Here is a 20,341-nt window from a genome sequence, read left to right as displayed (position 1 = left end):
TGCATCTCTAGTTTCTTTAACCAACATTTCTGTAAATAATAACGAAACAGGAACATTCTGTCTTCCATGAATATCAGGAAAAAGAGCACATTAAAGAGTAAGAGAAAGAGTAAGTGTATTGTAAATTCTACAATATAAAGTACTTTATTCTGCTGATTTTAGTGTGCTATTTCAAAATTGGTTGTCATAACCTCTGTTGAAACTATTTTCATTTCTTCAGATATCTTGAATGAACTCTTCCAGAGGGAGAACCGTGTGCTGCATTATTGGACCATGCGTAAAAGGCGTCTTGATCAATGTCAACAGTATGTGGTGTTTGAAAGAAGCGCCAAACAGGTGAGGGTTTATATAAAAATCCTCTTCAGTGCGGTCCAGGTTTGACATACACTGATTTTTCCCACAAAAACAAATTTGCCATTGACTTTAATATTTCAAATGGCTGAAAGAACAATGATTAAAATAGAAATTAAGTTAAATTACTTGCTTTTCCTTTAATACAGAACAACGAAATCTGTTGAGGCAGGATGTCTGCTGTAACTTGTTTTAAGTAACAGCAGGTTACTGCTCTAACTTAAAGGTAGTGTTTTGATTCTGCCAGCTTGGTCTGGTACTGGCGAATCTCATTTCTTCAAGGTTATGTTTGACAAATTGTTACGCTTGTTAACTTTTACTTACACACCTAATTTGACCAGGGAAATAACAGGCAGCAACATTTTTCTTCAATATTGGGGGGAAAAAACATCTAATTAAGTTGATTGGCAGTTCTAGAAAACTGACAAGTTGGATAACTCATTAAACAATAATAACTGAATGGCTTTGGAAAGTTTTTGCCATTCTGTGTGTACTTCGTTTCTTGCATGGTAAGACTCACCTCTTTGTATTTTGTTGAATTTTTCAGTCTGGAAAGAACTATTAAGTAACTGCCACGCACCAAAAAAACCCACTTCACTAATCAAAACACAAGCCAGAAAAATAAGTAGGAGGTTCCAAGGCAGAATTAGTAACTGAAATGATCTGCAAAGTTTTTTTACTGCTTTTTCTTTTTTAACTGGATATAGGACAAAGAAAGGAAGCTATCTGTTCCTGTTCAGCAGAAAAGGACACGACGCCCATAGTGTGAAATTTAGTTAGATCTACTTTAAAGGACTCGAAAAACTAATTTATTATTTCTTTCTGACAGCCAGTGTAGACAGAGGTTTAAATACTAGTGGTCTGTTTTGATCTCCTGAAATATTTCTAAAGTCTGTCTTTCATGATTTCACAAAGTAATGCAAGATAAATCTTGGAGTGACGTTAAAGATTAATACCTCTTTAAAACACCACCACCACCCCTTCCCTGCCCCCTTCCCTGCCCCCGAGGCCGCTTTTGAATAACCTTAACTCCAGCCTCTGCCAAGCACATGATTTACTTGCTATTGTATAGAGATTACTGACTAACAGTCAAACACTGGAGATAAAGATCTGTCAGCATTTGCATTGCAAATCCCATTTTTCGGAAATCACCAGTACAGTCATCACAAACCGTATAGGACTCCACACTGATTGGCCAGAAAATAGAAAGGTTGCTGTCTTCATTTAGATTTCTGTTTGGAAGTACCCATTCTTTGTGCTTTCCGACCTTGATGCTATGAGAGCAGATACCATAGCAGTTTGAGAGGAAAATGGTAGACTCAAATCGTACCAATTAAGGGCTCATGTAGTCACTAAATTGATTTCTCCAGTTCTGGTATGGTGATACGTGTCTCCAAGATACAATCCCCATCCTCACATGAAATGAGAGCTGATCTAAACTGTAGGAATTAACATCAAACTGATCTTTCTGTCACGTTGTGGCTCGAGAGAGCTGCTAAAAAGTTATGAAAGGGCAACATTTGTGGAGGGGATGTTATTTTTATTTATCATTCATTCCAGCATTGTGTAATAAACCCACCAAAAAAAGGTGGAGGTTAAAAAGTTAGAAGAGAGAAGTATCAAATGTTGTATGTAATATCAGCAGTAGACAATGCTGCTTGTCCATATCAGTCTTCGCTCGCAAAGATTGACATTAGAATGAAAAGCGGCATCATACAGGTGGTTGGTTGAAATGTCCCTTTTCTTGACACCAGTCCAAGAGTTGTTGGTTTGTTTCCATCAACAGTGCTTGAAAAGTACAGGCCCCTATCATCGGCCTCGCATCTACACTAATATGTGACTAGGTAAATAGCATCCTAGCAGTCACATTCAGTGTTGAATTTTGAAGGCTTTCTGCTCGCTTTAGGTTTTGTACCAAGAGGCAAAAGCGTCCTAAGTGGAAGGAAGAGAATCAAGATTGTTCAGTCACCGCCTTGATGAGCTTAAATTGTTGGTGGGATTATAATGCAGATGATGCCTGTTCTGATTCCGTGTAAGGTTATGCTCTTGAAAAATACTTCTCTACTGTCCACCAAGATACAGCTTTTCCTGTTCTTGGTAATGTGGATAGCTAAAAGGGTAAACTGAAAGTATGAGAGAGAAAAGGAAGAATGAGGACGCATTAGCAATCTACTGCTTTTGGGGTATTAAATTCTTGTCTAGTGCTGTATATATGTACTGAAGACACACATGCATTTAGTATCAAGACAGTTCCAAGCAAGCTGTATTAAAATCTTTGAACATCTGATACTGACTTTGTCAGAACCAAGAAGTTTTTCAGTTCATGTGCCTCTGCATACTGCTGTAGTAGCCTGTATTAAGAGCTGCAAAACAACTTGAAAATGTCAGTCTTCAGTTACTTTTTTTCAATTTTTACTGTTATACAGCAGTTTGAGAGGACTCTTCCCCGCCCCAGTAGCCAGAGAGTAGGATTCCTCACAACTGCTGAGTTATGCTTAAAAGGGCAGCAAATATTAATGTGGGTACAACATAGATAATAGCCTGGATCAGCGTGGTTCATAATAGTGAGAGAGTAAGGTGCTGGTAACATTCTGCCTCTGCTACAGGTTTAATTTCTAGGAGTACATGTAACTACAGACCATATTTTGTGAGACCGGAATACATGTCAACTAAAGAGTGAAATGATAGTTAAATCTTATGTGCTTGGAAAGTTCAGTCTACACATGTTGCAGTCATGTACCTTTTTACAAGTTGGAAAATGCATATTTCTGAGTATAGCTGTCCTGTGTTGCACCAAAAAAGTGATTTTTGCTTCTCTGGGGAGTACACTAACAAAACTGTAGACATAGTTAGAACCTTTTGATAGTGGACTATTGTAGTCCTTTGGTAGTGGACTTCCCTGAAGTATTCAGATTCATTTGTCAGTTGTTTTTCTTTAATTCTTTAAGCATTGCTTCATAGACTAAGTGCATTATTTCAGATTTACAAACTGTTTGATATTGTAGAGGAATTAGATGATTGCAACGAGTGACACAGAATAAAATTTATCTGTGGCCAATCTGTGTTTGTGAAATACTCATTACAGATGGTTTGTATTGGCAAAAGCATGTTGCCTTCTCTCTTACTGTTCCTTCATTATTGCTTCGTTTAGGCTCTGGAATGGATTCATGACAATGGAGAGTTTTATTTATCCACGCATACTTCCACTGGCTCCAGTATCCAGCACACTCAAGAGCTGTTAAAAGAACACGAAGAATTTCAGATCACAGCAAAGGTAAAATAAAAAAATGAGATTATCTAAGATTTTAAAAACTCAAAACAACCCCAATTCCCCCCTCCTCCCCACAAAAAACCTCAAGGATGTGTCCATAAAGATTTGTTTACTCGCAGTGGCTTTCTTTCTATATTTCTGCTGGGAACAGAATAAACCTCTCGGCTCTCCAAACTTCATAGAGAAATAACAAAGCCCAAGAAGGGAAGTAAGTGTTCCTTGTCTGAAGAGCAGAGACTTGGAGATGGAGTTGGTCATGGGACATGTGGCAAGGGAGAAAAGAGAATCTACAGAAAACAGTGATCACTTTTGCTTTTCAAACCTGGGTTTTCTTCCTTCTGAGTTCTGTTCCAGCCTTTGTTCTGCTGGATCCCTTCCAGAATGCAGAGCACCACTGCCCACCTCGTTTCCTCTGTCAGTCAGCGGATGACGTGGGTGCCCCATTTGAAAGGATGTTGTTAGTGCCACTCCCTTGGCGTTTTGCTACCTGTTGGGAGGATGTATTAGCCCTCACTAATTCCATAATGAAAAGAAATGCTGGGATGAGGAACCATTAGGAAAGAAAAAGAATAAAAAAAACCCCGACAAACTGTCTATTTTCCAACTGACATAAGCAAAACAGTCAATAAAAACTGGACTTTTAACTCCCTGTTACCAAGTTACTTGGTTGCTTAACTCCCTGTTACCGTTTAGTCTGACATGGCATCAGAGAGAGAGATGTGGAGGCATAAACTCATCCATGTGGATAATTTATGATTTACATGAAAGAAAGCGTAGTCTTAGGCAGCTTATTAATTGGGAAAAGCACTTAGTTACAGATTTGGTGATGGCTACTTGTTCTCGTAGTTTCTCTCAAACAACTGTGTGACAACAAAACAGAATATAAAAAAGATCTAAAGAATGTAGTCTTAATCTGTATAAGTGTAAAGCATATAACAAGATTTATTTTTACCTCAGCATTTCAGCAATGTCTGAAGGAGGTAGATTCTTAGGACAGTGGGCCAGGTCCAATACCAGTGCTTCAGTGATAATGAACAAAATATTCTCTTTGGCATCAAAACCCCTTTGTATTGATGCGAGAATACCCATGCTCTGAAAAGCTTGCCTTGCAGAATTTAATCTCCGGGTTAGTTATGGAGCACATTTTAGAAAGAAAAATAAATGACCTGCTTCTAGGCATGTAATAATAAAACCCAAGGAAACCTCTATTCTTCTTCTGCTATTTTTATTAAGAAAAAGGTATCTGTTTAAAGGACTTCTGGGAAGAGAGAGGAGGAAGCTAGCTCCTTTGATGGCTTCTCCAACTGCACTTAGTAGCAGGTTAAGCAAAATGACCCCCTTCATAACAGGTAAAGCTAGTAACTGTTTGATATTTTCCTGTTTTCATAGCAAACCAAAGAGAGAGTGAAGTTGTTGATACAGCTGGCTGATGGCTTTTGTGAAAAAGGGCATGCTCATGCAACAGAGATTAAAAAATGTGTCACAGCAGTGGATAAGAGGTACAGAGACTTTTCCCTGCGCATGGAGAAATACAGGACCTCTTTAGAGAAAGCTCTGGGTATTTCCTCTGATTCCAATAAATCGGTAAGAGAAATTTGAGTGTGATGACAAACAAGCTTTGCTTGCATTTGATTTAGCTATCGTTTTCTCCTGTCTCCTTCCTTAATCAATTCTTCCTTTCTTTAATAAAGAGCAAAAGCTTGCAGCTGGATATAATCCCAGCCAGTGTCCCTGGGTCAGAGGTGAAACTGCGCGATGCCGCTCATGAGCTTAACGAAGAAAAACGAAAGTCTGCCCGGAGGAAAGAGTAATAAGTTTGTTTATTTTTAATGAATGAGAATGCATAAATCAATCCTGATAATGAAACAACTGTCATGGCTTGTCTAGCAGCTTAGAAATTGAATAAATGGTAAAAAGAGAGTGATATTACTCAATAGCTCCTGTTACCTTTTATTCACATGCTTGTTCTCACAGATAATTCTAGCATATCAGAATCTTAAACTTTCAAAACTATGTTAGACTTCTTTTAACGTGCTTTTTTTTCTTTTTAGAAAGAATGTGAAATAAATGTGTAAGGGGAGGAGGGAGGACAATAGTTAAATGACTGTAGCGAGTGAAAAGCATTTGAGAAAAAATTCCATCTCCTTCCCCATTTCGTTTTGTGCTGGTTAGTAATGGAGGGATGTTACCTCTTATGTTTCCTTCATCTGTTGTCTCTCTTCGCATTTCAGTTCTCAGATTTTTCTTGCAGCAGTGGAAAAAGCAAAAGCTGATGATGAGAAAGATATATTCTGGTTATTATGCATTCATAATGATCTAACAGACTGAGATTTGATTATTCTTTCTGTTGTCACCTAAGGTTCATTATGGCTGAGCTAATTCAGACAGAAAAGGCTTACGTAAGAGACCTCCGGGAATGCATGGATGTAAGTTTTCTTTTTTTTCACTAATCTTTGAAGACAGGATTCAATCTGTTGCTTTCTGTTTCTTTTTTGGTTTTAACAGCCAAGCATGATTGGCTTGCAGTCATAGGGCCAAATTAAGTATCTTTTCTGCTATTAAGAAGAAACTTAGAATTACATCTGATAACAACCACTTCACAATTCATCCTATACGTCCTGTTTTGTCAGTACTGAGTTTCAGCATTTGCTCCATTCCCAGTTCATAAACGTGGGGTTTTTTGTTTTAGAGAGGGGAGGGGAAAAGGAGGGGTTTACTTTAGTTGCTTTGCTAGCAATAGAGAAGAGCTTGTGTTAATTCTCTTATTATCTGTATCACATGTTCTGCTACTAGCTGACGTTTCGAATAGAAATTCAGAGAGATTCCATGGAAAAGTGCCCAGTAATTGTTACGCTGAAGCAAGTAATGTTCAGTGTTAGCTGTTGCACATAGCATGAACTTCTAGACTGCAGACATGACCTTGATAAGGAATATCCTGAAGCATTAGAGGTTGTCAAGAACACTGTGCATTTTAAATGATGAAGTCTCAGGGACTGTGTCAAACTGTCAGTTTTAGAACTTGGATTTTACTGTCAAAATCACAAGGTATATTTGATACAACAGGTACTGTCACAATTGGAGATGATGATGCTGTGTGATCTTTCCCCAATTTCTCTCCAGGAATGCATGCTTACAAACACCTGAGTGCTTCTGTTCAGGGTTTATCGTGACTTTTCATGCATCTTTTTTGTTCTGGGCAGACATATCTATGGGAAATGACAAGCGGAGTCGAGGAGATCCCACCTGGTATTGTAAACAAAGAGCACATTATCTTTGGAAACATGCAGGAAATCTATGAGTTCCACAATAAGTGAGTGACTTATCTTCCATTTCCATATTACTGCTAAATCCAAATGATGACCTGAGGGATTTCCTGATGAAAATATTGTGCATATGAATAATGGACACTTTTCCATATAAAATCTAAAGGATTTCTTCTCGCGTTGCTAAATTGTTTCAGTCGTTGCTTTTTGCAGCCACGTAGGTACACCAATAGAAACTGTCTTTTTCAGTCTTGGACATCTTTCAGCTTTTAAGAAATTAATTGGGTACATTACAATTTTGCTGTAGGTTTTCCAGTTGTTCTAAAGAGATGGAAACCACTGAACTCAATAGAATACAGATACAGCACAAACATCACTTTAAGACTCTGTCAGTCCTTCAGAACCCTTATTCCTGACTTCCAAGTATGTGACTGCTAGTGGGAAAGAGTAAGGCTTCCTGCTTTTTCTTGGCTCTTCAAAGCTTCTGTGGAGATGCCCCACCATTGTTACATTTATATGAGTACGGAGCATGAAAGAGAATTGTACACTAGGTTTCTTCTGAGTGGAATGGCTCCTAGCCAGATCTGTGTACAGATGTCTTGCTCCGAATCTTCCCTATGTGTTAATTCATTGGTGTTTGTATTCTTTTAAGTAATAAAATATAGCTAGTGTGTTCCAGAACCTGATTTTACAATCCTTTGTATGCTTTGTGTTAACTTGAGCATTCAAAAAGCAAGTCACCTTTTTCTCCTGAGATTAAGACTAAACTTTTCTTGAAACTGAAACAGTAGGAAACCTTCTGGATGGAGAACAACAACAGTTATTAAATTTTTGTGTACTCTTATGTGTTAACTGCATGTCTGCCGGATCAATTTCTGATCTTCACATCAGAATATGTATTGAATTACATTTTATATTACTTTTGTTATTACACACTTTTATCAATTCCTGTTATATTTATTTCTTTAACTCATGATGTTGGAATGAATTACAGCAAGTTTTCTAACTGCCTTTATTCACAGACAATAGATCAATATCAGCTGCTCTAATGAAAATGTTTCATGTGCCTTGTACTATTTGTTTCTTTTCTACCTTTAGTATATTCCTCAAGGAGCTGGAAAAATATGAACAATTGCCAGAAGATGTTGGACACTGCTTCGTTACTTGGGTAATGACGTCAGCCTTATGTTTCGAAGTAACAAGGGAGATAAGAAGCATGAAGGGATAGATTCTTGCTCTCAGATCCTTTTTTAATTTGTAAAAGTACCTCTTCCTTCAAATTTGAGTAAAAATACGTGTATCTTTAACTGGGGGGAAAAAAAATAAGGCCATGCTGTCAGATGCCAATGCTTAGCTTCTCTTGAAGTTTATGCAAGTTGCCTAAACCTGCGTTCAGGTTTGGTTTGGTATCTATGTCTTAGCTATGAATAATCTACTTTTGCATACATCGGTAGTGTTTTCAATCTTACTTGGCTGATGTGTTTTCTTATGCCAGTTTGAATGGGAAAATAATTCTGTATAGTTCAATTTCTTGAGAGAGAAAATATGCTCTCTGGTAACTATGTAAAAGCTTTGAGACAGAAGAGGTGCTTCTCTGATAACCTGTGTAAATTTGCATTTTGTTCTGCAGGCAGACAAATTCCAAATGTATGTTACTTACTGTAAAAATAAACCAGATTCTACCCAGCTGATACTAGAACACGCAGGAGCGTACTTTGATGTAAGTACTTTGTGTCCATCTTGAAAGAATGCCTTGGCAGTTTGAATCATGTACTTGCAGTTATGCTGACTGTCTAATTTCTTGAGAAAATGCAAGTTTCCTGCTACTAATACTACAATTTATTGTCAGCTTAAGAAAATCAATCCTATATCTTACATGGTTAACTTATATCGCTTGGTTGGTCTCCTAAAGCTGTCAAATCAAATGTCAAAAGTCACTGTCACGTATTGGAGCAGTTCAGAACTGGAAGCAGGTCCTGGCAGCAACAACTGACACGTGAATCTTCAGCTCTTACGAGCACATTCTGCAAATCTTAGCATTTTGATGTGCTTAGTTTGCATTGTATGTAACAAAGATGGAAATCTTTGTGAAATTTTTGGAGCACCTTTAAATTGTAGTTGTACATAGTGGTAATTCAGTTGACTGCCAGAGCTGCTAAACCAACCACTTTGCTTATTCGGTTCCAAGGTTACTTGGTCTATGTGCAGTATTCCTCTTAAGAAGGGACCAAAATGTAGCACCTGTTAGAGGTTTTAGGGAGGAATTTTGGCCACACTGAATGAGTTTTGGTTGAACACGTGTTTACAGATGATTCAATTAGAGTGCTCTCTACCCCTTTTTTTGTTTCCTTTGCCACTGCGCTGAGCCACTAGCTGTGTAGTAATGCCACAAATTTTTTTTAGAGTTGTTTGTAGAAGTCAAGGGAAGGACATCATAAAAAACAAACAAAAACTCCATGAAGTTCTTGGGGTTAATTTCAAAAGTCTGTCACTGAGGAGATGGGGATTCTAAACATTGTAAGGTAAAGCCTTTCTGTGAAGCCTCTATCAAGTTTTTGGTGTTTGAAGAAGAGCAGGTAAGTTACAGGAAATCAGGAAGAGATGACAAAAAAAAAATCAAGGAAAAATTTAGTAAACACTAGTTTCAAAAATAACAAAGGGCTCTGATAAAACTGTATTAGAAACAAGTTCTTGCCACCACCTGGAAAGGAGCACCCTTTGATCCCTCTGTTTTACCAGTGTATCCAGAGCTCTCCATCGCCTTATCCACCTAAAGTGGATTAGAAGTGTGAAGACCTAATTCTGTGAACAGGTAACTTCAAGAGCTTCCATTGATGCCACCACTGGACCATGTCAAAGTGTCACGGGAATTTCTGATACTGTAATCATGGTTAGAAAGCTGCAGTGCATAACTTGCTGTTTAAAATTGCATGGTTAAAATATTTCCGATACTGCGATAAATGGCAAACACGGGCTGTGAAGTTCAACCATGATCAGTACTTGAAATCTGTAATTATCCCATCTAATTATCATCTAATTCTATTTTCCTCCTTCATCTTTGTGGAGGTGTTTATCTTTTTTTTTCTTTTTTTTTGTAAGTGGCTATTTTCTTTTTAAGTGTTTGGTAACCTCTTCCCTTTAGTTAGAAAATGTTACTTTGTGCTCCCCCTTGTGGGGGAAATGCTTTCTGTGACTATTAACAGTTAAAGCTAGCAGGTGATGCTGAGAAAGCTCCACCTCAGCCTTCCTGTGATAGTCCTGGCTGTTCCCTAAAATTTGTTGTCTTTTGAAAACTGAAATTTGTTTTCTTTTCTCTCTTACGGGTAACAAAGGAAATACAGATTTTAATTTAAAAAAAAAAAAAAAAAAACAAAACAAAACAGCAGCACTGCCACATGTTCAAGATCCCTAATTGTTGCTATTTGAAGTTAGGTTTGTTGAAATGCTTCACAGGTACCCTTGGAGGTAATAATCTTTTGTTTGTACAAAGTGAGCAGGCAGATGCACAACACAAATATTTTCTGTGGCTGGAATATCTTCTCATCCTGTCTTTTTTTTTTATTTCTCCTTGCTAAAATAGAATTTGTAGTTAATGTATATTTCCGCATAGCCCTCAAAGCAGTCTATATCTGGGTGTTGGTGCTCACAGTCCTCAAATGTTTGCTTTTTTCATGTAGGAGATACAACAACGACATGGACTGGCCAACTCCATCTCTTCTTACCTTATCAAACCTGTCCAAAGGATAACAAAATACCAGCTTCTTTTAAAGGTCAGTATTAATTCAAAGTTCTTCATCTGATTATCCTGTTCTTAAGAAGACAAAGCTCTCGCTGAAGTCCGGAGGGCTGTTTTACTCTGCACTCTGAGACTACAGCATCGTGGGCAGCCTCAAATATTACTGCGGTATTTTTTAGGAGACCACTGAAAATGAAAGACGGCATAAATAAGCAACTTTTTGTCCAAATTCCTGTAAATCAAAAAAGATACCTCTCTACTGATGTTTACTTAAAAAATATAATTTGCATTTCCAGAGTAAAAAAGTAATTCCTGGCCATATAGACAAGCACATTTTTGTAATGGCTTCTGCAACAAATTTTGGCAAGCCATTAGCTATGGGTTTGGTATTAAGTACTGTACAATATGTAAATCTTATTTTATTTTTATATGTAAAATTTATAATATAAAATATCTATTAAATATATCAATATATATGTTTATATATACACGCACACTGGGTACCTGTAGAGCTGTTGCACAAACAGCTGTTACTTGTGATGTTGTCTGGAAATGTCAAGTAAACAGTAGCTGTTAAAATAAACAAAACTTTTGGAAACCTGTAGTTAGAGCTTTTGCTCAGTGGACAGATGTCTTGTTGACTGAGCAGCAGTGTTCTTGAACTGTGCTGGGTCTCTGTTAGGTGGTATTGCTTGTTTTGTAATAGCTGCCTTCAAAAGCACTGTAATTGATCCATGTCTCCCCTTTCTACTTGAGAGCTGCCATGGATGATGGTTTTTAAAATTTCTGAAAAACTTTGTAGGCTATTTCAGATCAAGTTGGATGGAAACAAGTCTGACGTTTTTAACTGAAACGTATTGTCTGTTCTCCCCTCACAAAAAGGTGCAACTTAATTAAGTTATAACTTACAGAAATACTCTAGGTTGTGCTGTTTCAGAAATTTAGGGGTATTAATTCCAACAATATATACAATATATGTTTTTTTAAATCTAAATATACCTTAGCTGCTACATTATTGAAGTGATGGGATAGATCAGTTTCACTAGTGTTTGCAGAGCCAGATGGCTTTGCTGCCTAGTAAAATGGATTTATTTGGTGGTTGCTGGGTTTTCTTTTTCTTTTTCTTTTTTTTTTTTTTTTTCCCCTTATAAGAAGAGAGACATAAAACACGTAAGAATGGAGAGCCCTAAACTTCAATGATAGCTGAAACATTTTACACTTCTGGAAGTTCTACTTATTTTTCCAAATGGTATTGAAGTTGCTCTTCTTCTGTGTCTCCTGGAGGATATTTAGTTACACTCACTTTTCTGTGCAGTTGTCTTGCAAAATTTAAGTGTGATGATGTAGTGTTTTGCTGTGATGGTAGTATTGGCAGTTAAATAAAAATAGTGTAATGATGATAATAGGAGGAATCACCTGGCTTTCTCTTTAAAAAGGAAAATTGAATTTAACCTAAGGGAATGAATTAAGTGGGCCTTTTAAATAATAAAAGGAACACGATACGCCCTTTTGGTTACATAAGCTACATTTTATCTTGATACTGTTCAAACGCTGAAAGGATGTGAGGAAATTTGAACATCAGCTCAGCCGCTGTTATGTTAATATCTGTGGGATGTTGAATGGGCAGGGAACAGCATTGCCCTAAATTTCACTACAACGCTTCAGCATATTCCATTCTCTACCTTCTGTCCGTTAGTTAATGCTTGTTTGTATTCAAAAGTTTTGTCTGTAGGATGCTTTTGACTGTGTGAACACAGACTAGTGTAATACGTGGAATACTTGAAATGAAAAAACGTAAATCCTCTTATCAGCAGTAGCACAGAGCAGGTCTTTGGTGCAGTGGAGCAAAGACTGACATAGGGGGACAGTCCTTTTGTGCTGTCTTGCTTTCCACCACCTTCATGACTTGGCAACTGTGGTGTTTCAGGTCTTGATGTAGCACTGCATCTGATAGCTGTGTCTGTGCTTATCAGAAAAACATTGTCCTTAATTTAACTTTTAAAGACTTCTTATTAAGCAGATGATCTTGTTTAAATTAGAGGGGGTTAACGGAAAGCTTGGGCTGCTCCTTGCTGAACAGATCATGATAAATACAAAGTATACTGTCATGTCATCGGCAGAGTAAGAAGTTCAAAAAGCTTTTACTTGCCAAATATGATTCTTTGCTTGTTAGAAGTACTATTTGGGCGTCTATCGTATTAGTGTAGGAATACATAATAGAGAGTACTCATGTCTGCTTGCCTGTTGCAGGAGCTGCTCACGTGCTGTGAAGAAGGTAAAGGTGAGATTAAGGATGGCCTGGAGGTGATGCTTAGTGTGCCAAAGCGAGCCAATGATGCCATGCACCTCAGCATGCTGGAAGGTAGGATTCAAGCTGACTTTCCAATTCAGTCATATGCTGTAGATTCACTTTCTCTAATAACTTTCTATATGACTGTATGTTGAAAAGATTGGAAGAATGGGAACATTTTCTTATCGCTGGGTTTGTATTTTATATACCTTTTATTTGGAGGTATATAAACCTCAAACTTTTTTAGGAAAATTAATTGTGACAGACAACTGGTATGGTTTTATTAATTTTTTTAAAGTTCTTTCATCCTGATCTATAGCTCTGCCACTGCAGATTTGAAAAATACATAGGCTAGCAAAGCTTTCCACTACTCACCTAAATTCTAATAGGTGAATGGTCAGATACGATAGCTTCAGCTACATTTTCCAACTAGTATCCTTGGCTTCTTTATATGAGGCGCATAAGTGTATTAGAGGTGATTTTACTGATTTATGTTTCAAATAATTGTCTCCAAGAAGTTTGTCGTTTTCACATCTGTTTGCTGCCTGTTCCATAACAGACTTATGGTTGAAATCAAATGTATCTTCTGGCAGTAAAATGTCAGTGTAAGCCAGTTTAGCCTCAGCCGTAGCCAAAACAGCATAATCATGTCTATGGCAGACAGTGGAGGTTGGATGTAATTGTTTCTATGTGCTTAGAACAACTTTCTGCCGAAATCTGTTTTATAATTGGCACATTATCATGTATGATAGTGCCATCATAGATTTGGTAATAAGTGTTTTTCTGTGGAATTTAAATTTTTTGAGCCACCTTACCTTGCAGTTGCTGAATAAAGACTTAGAGGTGCTTTTAGTCGATATTCCTTTTTGTTCTCTCTGCCTTCTAGTAGTAAAACAGAGCTTGTTACGGAATTTCCAGTATTGTGCAAGTTACTATAAAACTCATCTTGGTTTGACATGTGATCCTTGATCATGTGAATGCTCAAAATCACCTCTCTTCCCTGATTTTAAACAATAACAATGTTGGTCAGTTTGCAGGATCGGTTCCAAATGCTCTGTTCAGGAGATGGTATTAGTATAAATGCTGAGCAGCTTTGGTAATAATCTTTTAACACTGGGAATGCGACTCTGGAGAATATCCTAATCTTTTACATAAGTTGGTTTTATAACAAATCATGCGTGTATTGTTGAGTCATCCTATTTTAGACCAATATAGTGAGTGAGCACATTTCCTCTTTATGTCTCTGGAGGATTTTGATTGAACAACCTGATGCAAGTTGCCTCTGATGCTCTTCATACTGTTGCCCTGTTTATAACAGTGAGAACTGTTGTTTTCTCGAGAAGGACGTTGCTCTTCTGTTCAGAGAGTATTGGCAAGCAATATCTATGTAAAATGCAGTTTAATACCACTCAGAAGAGTATGGTAGACTAATTTCTATTATCCTGCAACTCTAAAGCTGTCTATTAAACTGTCTGTTCCACTGTACCACTACAGTGGAAGTAAAATTATTGATATTCCCAATCTTCATCTATATATTATGTCTCAAGATAAGTAATTCAGCTGCTATTTCTTTATTGTGGATCAATGCTGGAGTGATTCAATGGCAGGCTGATCACGCTGCAATAGCTCCAAGCTGCCATCTTTTCTCATCCCCTATTGGAACATGTTTACATGCTCATTGCATACATGGTAGGGAGGGTGTGCTACCAGAAAAGGTGGCATTTGGGGAGCTTGCCAATATCAGAACAACCTTATGTGCTCTCTGTATCCTTGCAAATTGTGGCCTTTCTACAGTGGCAAAAAGCTTGTAGAAGAAATCATTTCCATCAAGGAAGAGGTTACCAGAAGCTGACATAGACAGATCTGCCATTTGTTGGTGAAATACTGGCAGAAGAGTTGATAAACTTCTTAACAGTTGGATCTCTAAATTTAGACATACACTTGAGCTACAGTTACATTTAGTATATTGCAATGTTGAAATCAAGTCTTGTTTTTAGTATGCTTCCTTGGTATCCCATCCTTTGCAAGCTGTATTTGGAGGGGGAGGAAATGAGATTGCTTAATAAACAGAAGCTGTGCTTTTTAATTTCCTCGCATTATCAACTTTTCATGGTGAACCTTTTCTCTCCCTGGGTTTTTAGGCTTTGATGAAAATATAGAATCTCAGGGAGAGCTCATCCTTCAAGAATCCTTCCAAGTGTGGGACCCAAAAACTCTAATTCGAAAGGGAAGAGAAAGGCACCTTTTCCTTTTTGAGATGTCCTTGGTTTTCAGTAAAGAAGTAAAGGACTCCAGTGGAAGGAGCAAGTACATTTACAAGAGTAAACTGTTTGTAAGTATGGGAGAACAAGTGATCATATTTAGAAAACTGTCTAGATTAGACCGTGACTAAGCTCAGATGATTTGAATGTGCGTGAAGAACTTGAACAACTATTATAGAGCACTGGAAGAACAGCCTTGGAGTGTGTAGACTGAATCTTATAAGTTTGCTGCTTTGTAGAGTAGGCTGAAAGCAACTACTGAAGGCTACATGTCAATCTTGGTGTGTCAGGACAAAGGAAAATCAAGAGTGGCTGGCCTGATTGTGTCTTAATTGTGTGTGTGATTGCTGATTCTTTAAGGCTTGTTTGTATAAAGCAGAAGGATGGGAGGAGTTGACAAGCTGCCTTTGTCTTGCATGTTTACTGTTGCTGTTGTAGTAATATTCATGTTAAGGATTCATTTTGGAGGATATTCTACACATACTGATCTGGAAAGGCAAGAACTCCTTGTTATGTAAAAGTTCATTCCAGAATGTCTGCTGAGACTAGTAGTCTTACAATAATGTTTTGTAAATGAAATGATAGCTCTTATGGTCTACTGAAAGGATGTAAAGATGGGAATGTTTTTCTTCCCATTAAAAAAAAAAAATAAATTAAAAACTCCGCACTTACTTTCCTCATCTGTAGCACGTATGCTTTACAAAATGTGACCCTGGAATTCGTATCTTTACCTTTCTGTCTCATTGGATGACTTGGGTGAGAGCAGTACTCGCACTCCGTAAATTTAGGTAGCCTAGTGAGAAGACAGTCTCCCACAGCTTGCTCTGCATCTGTCAGAGGTAAGAGTAGCTGTTCTGCCAGACAGTTTAAAACAAGTACTTGAAATTACTTTACTTCTCAGAATCATGCTCTAAAAGACATTATTCTTCTATTGATCATATTGGGATCTATGATTTAGTCTAGATGGCATAAATACCGAGCCTTTTCTCCCTGCTTCAGCTTCTTTTCCTTCATTCTTTCCCCCTTCCCACCTCTGTGTCCAAACTGGTAAAGCAGGTTGGTTCAAAAAACCTCTTTTCTCTGTGTCTTACTTTGCATGTTCTGTCACTTCATTTCCAACAGTTGCCTTCCTTCCTGATATAAGGTAACTAGCAGGTAACACAGCTGCAGCCGTTTTGTTGATCACACCTTTATTTGGTGCTCTCAAGAACTTGAAATACAAAAAATTTCTGGTGTCCTGGAGGGTAACCTCGGCTGCCAAGGTGGGAGGGGAGACAGAACCGAAAAAATCAGTCTCACGAACTTGTCATGTCAGTTCCTCTGGTAGGAGTTAAGTAATAGCCCTGGGTCCTAGAGAAGCTGCTGGAAATCTTGATGAATGTCATTGTGCCTCATTTTTAAAATACAAGCATTCTTTTTGCCTTCATATTCTATTTGGCACAATATCCTGTAATGCAGTGTGCTGTTATAGCAATTCTTACAGTCTGATTTTTAGAAAAAGCATTCATACATGTTGCTGTTGAAAGCATGCGTGTTAATTTGAGCTGAAGATCATTTTTGCACACTGTCCTGTCTCCTACCTCTGGAAGCAGGTTTTACAAAAGTGAGGTCCTTGTCTTTACTTTGGGCAGGATGACCATCATGGTTTCCCCAGCACAGGATGCTCAACGGCATGACTTGTATTTGCTGAAAAGTGTGTTAATAAACTCCTCTGGCCAGAGGTAAAATGTTCAAAAGCAAATGCCTAAGGAGGGCTATGGGATCGAGACAAGCGGGTGTTGCTTTGCCAGAACACTCTCCCAGTCACCAGTAACTGGTAGTTCAGGGGTGTCCTCACCTGAATGTGATTGCTATGCATTCAGCAGCTTGCAATGGATTTCTCTTCCGTGAGCTTGTCCTTGGATCTCATGCAGACTTTTAGCATTTACAGTGTCCTTCAGCAAAGAGTTGTATTGCTCAACTACATATTGGGCACAGGCCAACCTGCCTGTGTTGGGGTTTGAACCTGACTCCCTCCCACTAGTTTCACTGGATGCCCACCAGTATTGAAAGGGACAGTGAACAACGTATGTCTGCTTTGCCACTCCTTACTGTACAGACCTCAACTGCATTGTCCCTCAGTTGTCCCTTGTAAAATTATTCACAATTATTCAAAAATATTCACAAGCGTACCAAGGCTTCTAAATTTACTGGGCTTTAAAAAATAAACAACGTTAAAAGTTGTACTATCTTGCCCGTTCAGACTTTACGTTGGGTAGTGCAGGAGGTGTATGTTTTGAGTTACAGAATTAAATACTGAATTACAGAATGTAATGTTGGGTTAAGTATTTCTCAAGCTTTTTATCACACATAGGAGTTGCTGGTGAGTCAAGTTTAAAATGCATCACAGGCTTTTAAGTATTTCAGTGAAGGCTCCATTTTACCAAAAGGCGGCAAAGGTGAAAGGGTGGATGTGTTGGATTGGAGTTTTTTTAGGGAAAAACAAAACCAAAAACACAACACGAAACAACAAAACAAGTTGGCACCCAAGTGAGACAAGAAAAAAATACCTTTACGCAGGTACTGTGTATCCAACGTCTCTTGTAATGAATTGTGTATGTGCTAGTGATGATGCATATGAGGGGAAAAACACAGCTTCCAATAGTGTAAGAACACTTAGCAGCTATCTTCTGGAGTGAGGGTTCTTGTAGTTTGAGCTATATTTCTTAGTGTGTAATTTTTCTTGGAGTACAGCCTATGTGAATTGTTTAACTGGAAACCGATTCACATGATTGAGATGTTGTTCCAGTTGGAAAGTGAAAACATTTTGGATGATAATTAGCTATTAAGGTCTGACATTAGAACATTCCCAAAGACTGATTGTTAATGTATTTATCCCACCAAATTCTCCAGGGAAACTGCATTTCTGAATTATTTCATCTGTTTCAGAGGGAAAGAAACACACTAGGAAAGGCTCCTTTGGCAGAAAAGACATCAGAGTTTTACAAGATATCTAGAGAAGCGTATCTTATCTGAGAGAAAACATAAAGATCAATAAGCAGTGAGTGTTCCCTGATGGAAATGAACAAGGAGAGAAGCCAACACTTATTTTTTACCATCCACCTTTTTTTAGAGCTATAAGGCTTTTATTGTCAAGTCAGAAATGTAAAATAAGCAATTTGGTATTCAGATTAGAAATGCCGTTTTATTATTGCTTTTCCGGAAAAACTGTTTAGCTTGCACTTCTTCCTTTTTTGAAGAAGCCCCACCGCTGCCACCAGAATAAAGGATTCTCTCTGGCATATGAGTTAGCCTTAAGCTTCTAAAAATCTCTTTAAATAGCAGAGCATAATTATTTAGAATACTAGCATCCCTTTGTAGCTTCTTAGAAAAAAATGCTGTGTCGTCTTAACAAATTTTTCTTCATTCCAGACTTCTGAACTGGGTGTCACAGAACATGTAGAAGGAGATCCTTGCAAGTTTGCTCTATGGGTTGGAAGGACGCCAACTTCAGACAACAAAATTGTTCTCAAGGTAATTTTAGCAGATTTGCTTGTATAGTTTATACTAACTGTTGTAGTTGTTCATACTTGTTGGGAAGGCAACAAGCGATGACTTTTCCTGCTTTGAGAGGGACAGCTGCTGACAGATAATTTTCCTCTGTGTGTAAAGGATGTGGTATGTATCTAACTCGCATGGCTTGACAGCAGAGGGGAATCTGTGTGGGCTACTGAAGGATTAAACAAACTTGCTTTCACAAATCAGAGTAGGAAGAGGTTTGATCCCATGGACTTCTATAGCTTGAAGACTTCTGCCAGTAGCTGACGGAGCAACTGATATGCCACAGACAAATCACGGCATCAGCGTTATATTTCACACTCAAGCCATTGCTGCTTGTTGATGCTGTTTTTCATGGACCACTTTATCAAAAGATTTTAACCGTTTCTCCTGTGACTCTGGTATGTAACCTGGGACCTACTGTTGCAACTGGAGAACTTTTCTGTAATACCACAAGCAGCAGTCGGGCAATTTGACATATTTCGAGAACTGTGTCAGCTTTGAAACTTTTCTTTTGTATCTCTTAGCTGTGTTGAGCTGAAAAAACAGTTCATCTTTCCATTTACAGGTTAATACACCTACAATTAAACTTGTTTATGTTTTCACATATATTTTTTGTGGTTACGCAATAACACCACTTAAAAATGGCCCCCCAAATTTACATGTTGCCACTCAAATTTATGTTTTCCTAGTGAATTACAGGCTAAGAAGAGCTTACCTTAGTTTTCTGACAGAAGTCAATGAGTGCAACGAAATTAAATGTAACATCACTGAATAATATGATTTGTTCGGTCTTAATACTCCCATAATTTCACAGACAGTACTTTGCTGCCTGAAATGATCCTCCCAGGGTAGAGCAGTATAAGGAGTTTTGTTTAAGGCCTCTCTACATAAGATCACTTTAAGATGTTTGTGTTCTTTTCTTTACTTAGAGCATAGGATATTTATATAACTTGTATGGTATAGGAAGCTTTTCAACGATTTTGTTGATTTTTTTGTTTGTTTTTGAAGGTTGGAAACTAGCACTTCCTTAGCTCATAAGTATCATAAGTAAACTCCATGAAAACCTAAATAAAAGATTTAACAAAATTTTGCATTTGATTTCTTTTTGTAAATGTTTTTGTTTGTAAAAGAAAACAACGATCTTTTTCCTAACTGTTCATCTGTTCCTGCAACTTTCTTCATCCCTTTAGAATCCCTGGTTATTAAGTATTTATAGTATATTAAATATTTATAGTATATTCCAAGCAAATTATTTCCGGAGACAGCAATTAAGAGAAGTAGGAAGTCTATATATCATTTTTTTTTTTAGATCTGCAATAATGTTTATATTTAATAGCATCTCAGGTGCAGGGTTAAATTGGATTAAACAATCAGATCCAGCTGCCCAACCTGTAATATCAAGTCTTTTCCAGAGTATCTCAAAAATAAAGATGATATGTTGCAGGCAGTTATTAAAATACAATCTCTAAATTAGCTTTCTGCTTCCAGGTGTGTTTCAAGAGTGGGAAGAGTAATACATGAAATGTGTTGTGAAAGTATATGTGTTGTAGAATAAGTTAATTTTTCTTTCAGTGTTAGTAGATTATTATATAAAGTTATAATTGACCTGAAATATAGCATGAGTTTAAA

At 37.6% G+C, this 20,341-nt stretch overlaps 1 protein-coding gene across 1 annotated transcript in view; it reads left to right on the top strand.

Annotated features, from left to right (window-relative positions):
* Positions 1 to 20,341, top strand: part of TRIO (trio Rho guanine nucleotide exchange factor) — a 259,979-nt gene that overhangs the window by 159,813 nt on the left and 79,825 nt on the right. The window contains exons 20-31 of the mRNA XM_082479958.1: positions 221 to 336; positions 3,503 to 3,625; positions 5,012 to 5,206; positions 5,314 to 5,429; positions 5,982 to 6,048; positions 6,823 to 6,932; positions 7,984 to 8,053; positions 8,516 to 8,605; positions 10,563 to 10,655; positions 12,872 to 12,983; positions 15,053 to 15,243; positions 18,584 to 18,685. Of these exons, the coding sequence (XP_082336084.1) occupies positions 221 to 336; positions 3,503 to 3,625; positions 5,012 to 5,206; positions 5,314 to 5,429; positions 5,982 to 6,048; positions 6,823 to 6,932; positions 7,984 to 8,053; positions 8,516 to 8,605; positions 10,563 to 10,655; positions 12,872 to 12,983; positions 15,053 to 15,243; positions 18,584 to 18,685 (1,385 nt within the window). The remainder of the gene's footprint in view (positions 1 to 220; positions 337 to 3,502; positions 3,626 to 5,011; positions 5,207 to 5,313; positions 5,430 to 5,981; positions 6,049 to 6,822; positions 6,933 to 7,983; positions 8,054 to 8,515; positions 8,606 to 10,562; positions 10,656 to 12,871; positions 12,984 to 15,052; positions 15,244 to 18,583; positions 18,686 to 20,341) is intronic.

This window comes from Vanellus vanellus, assembly GCF_965231255.1.
Source record: "Vanellus vanellus genome assembly, chromosome: 2".
NCBI classification, from domain to species: Eukaryota; Metazoa; Chordata; class Aves; order Charadriiformes; family Charadriidae; genus Vanellus; species Vanellus vanellus.
Note: the sequence above shows the minus strand (reverse complement) of the source record. Positions and strands in the feature narration are given on the sequence as shown.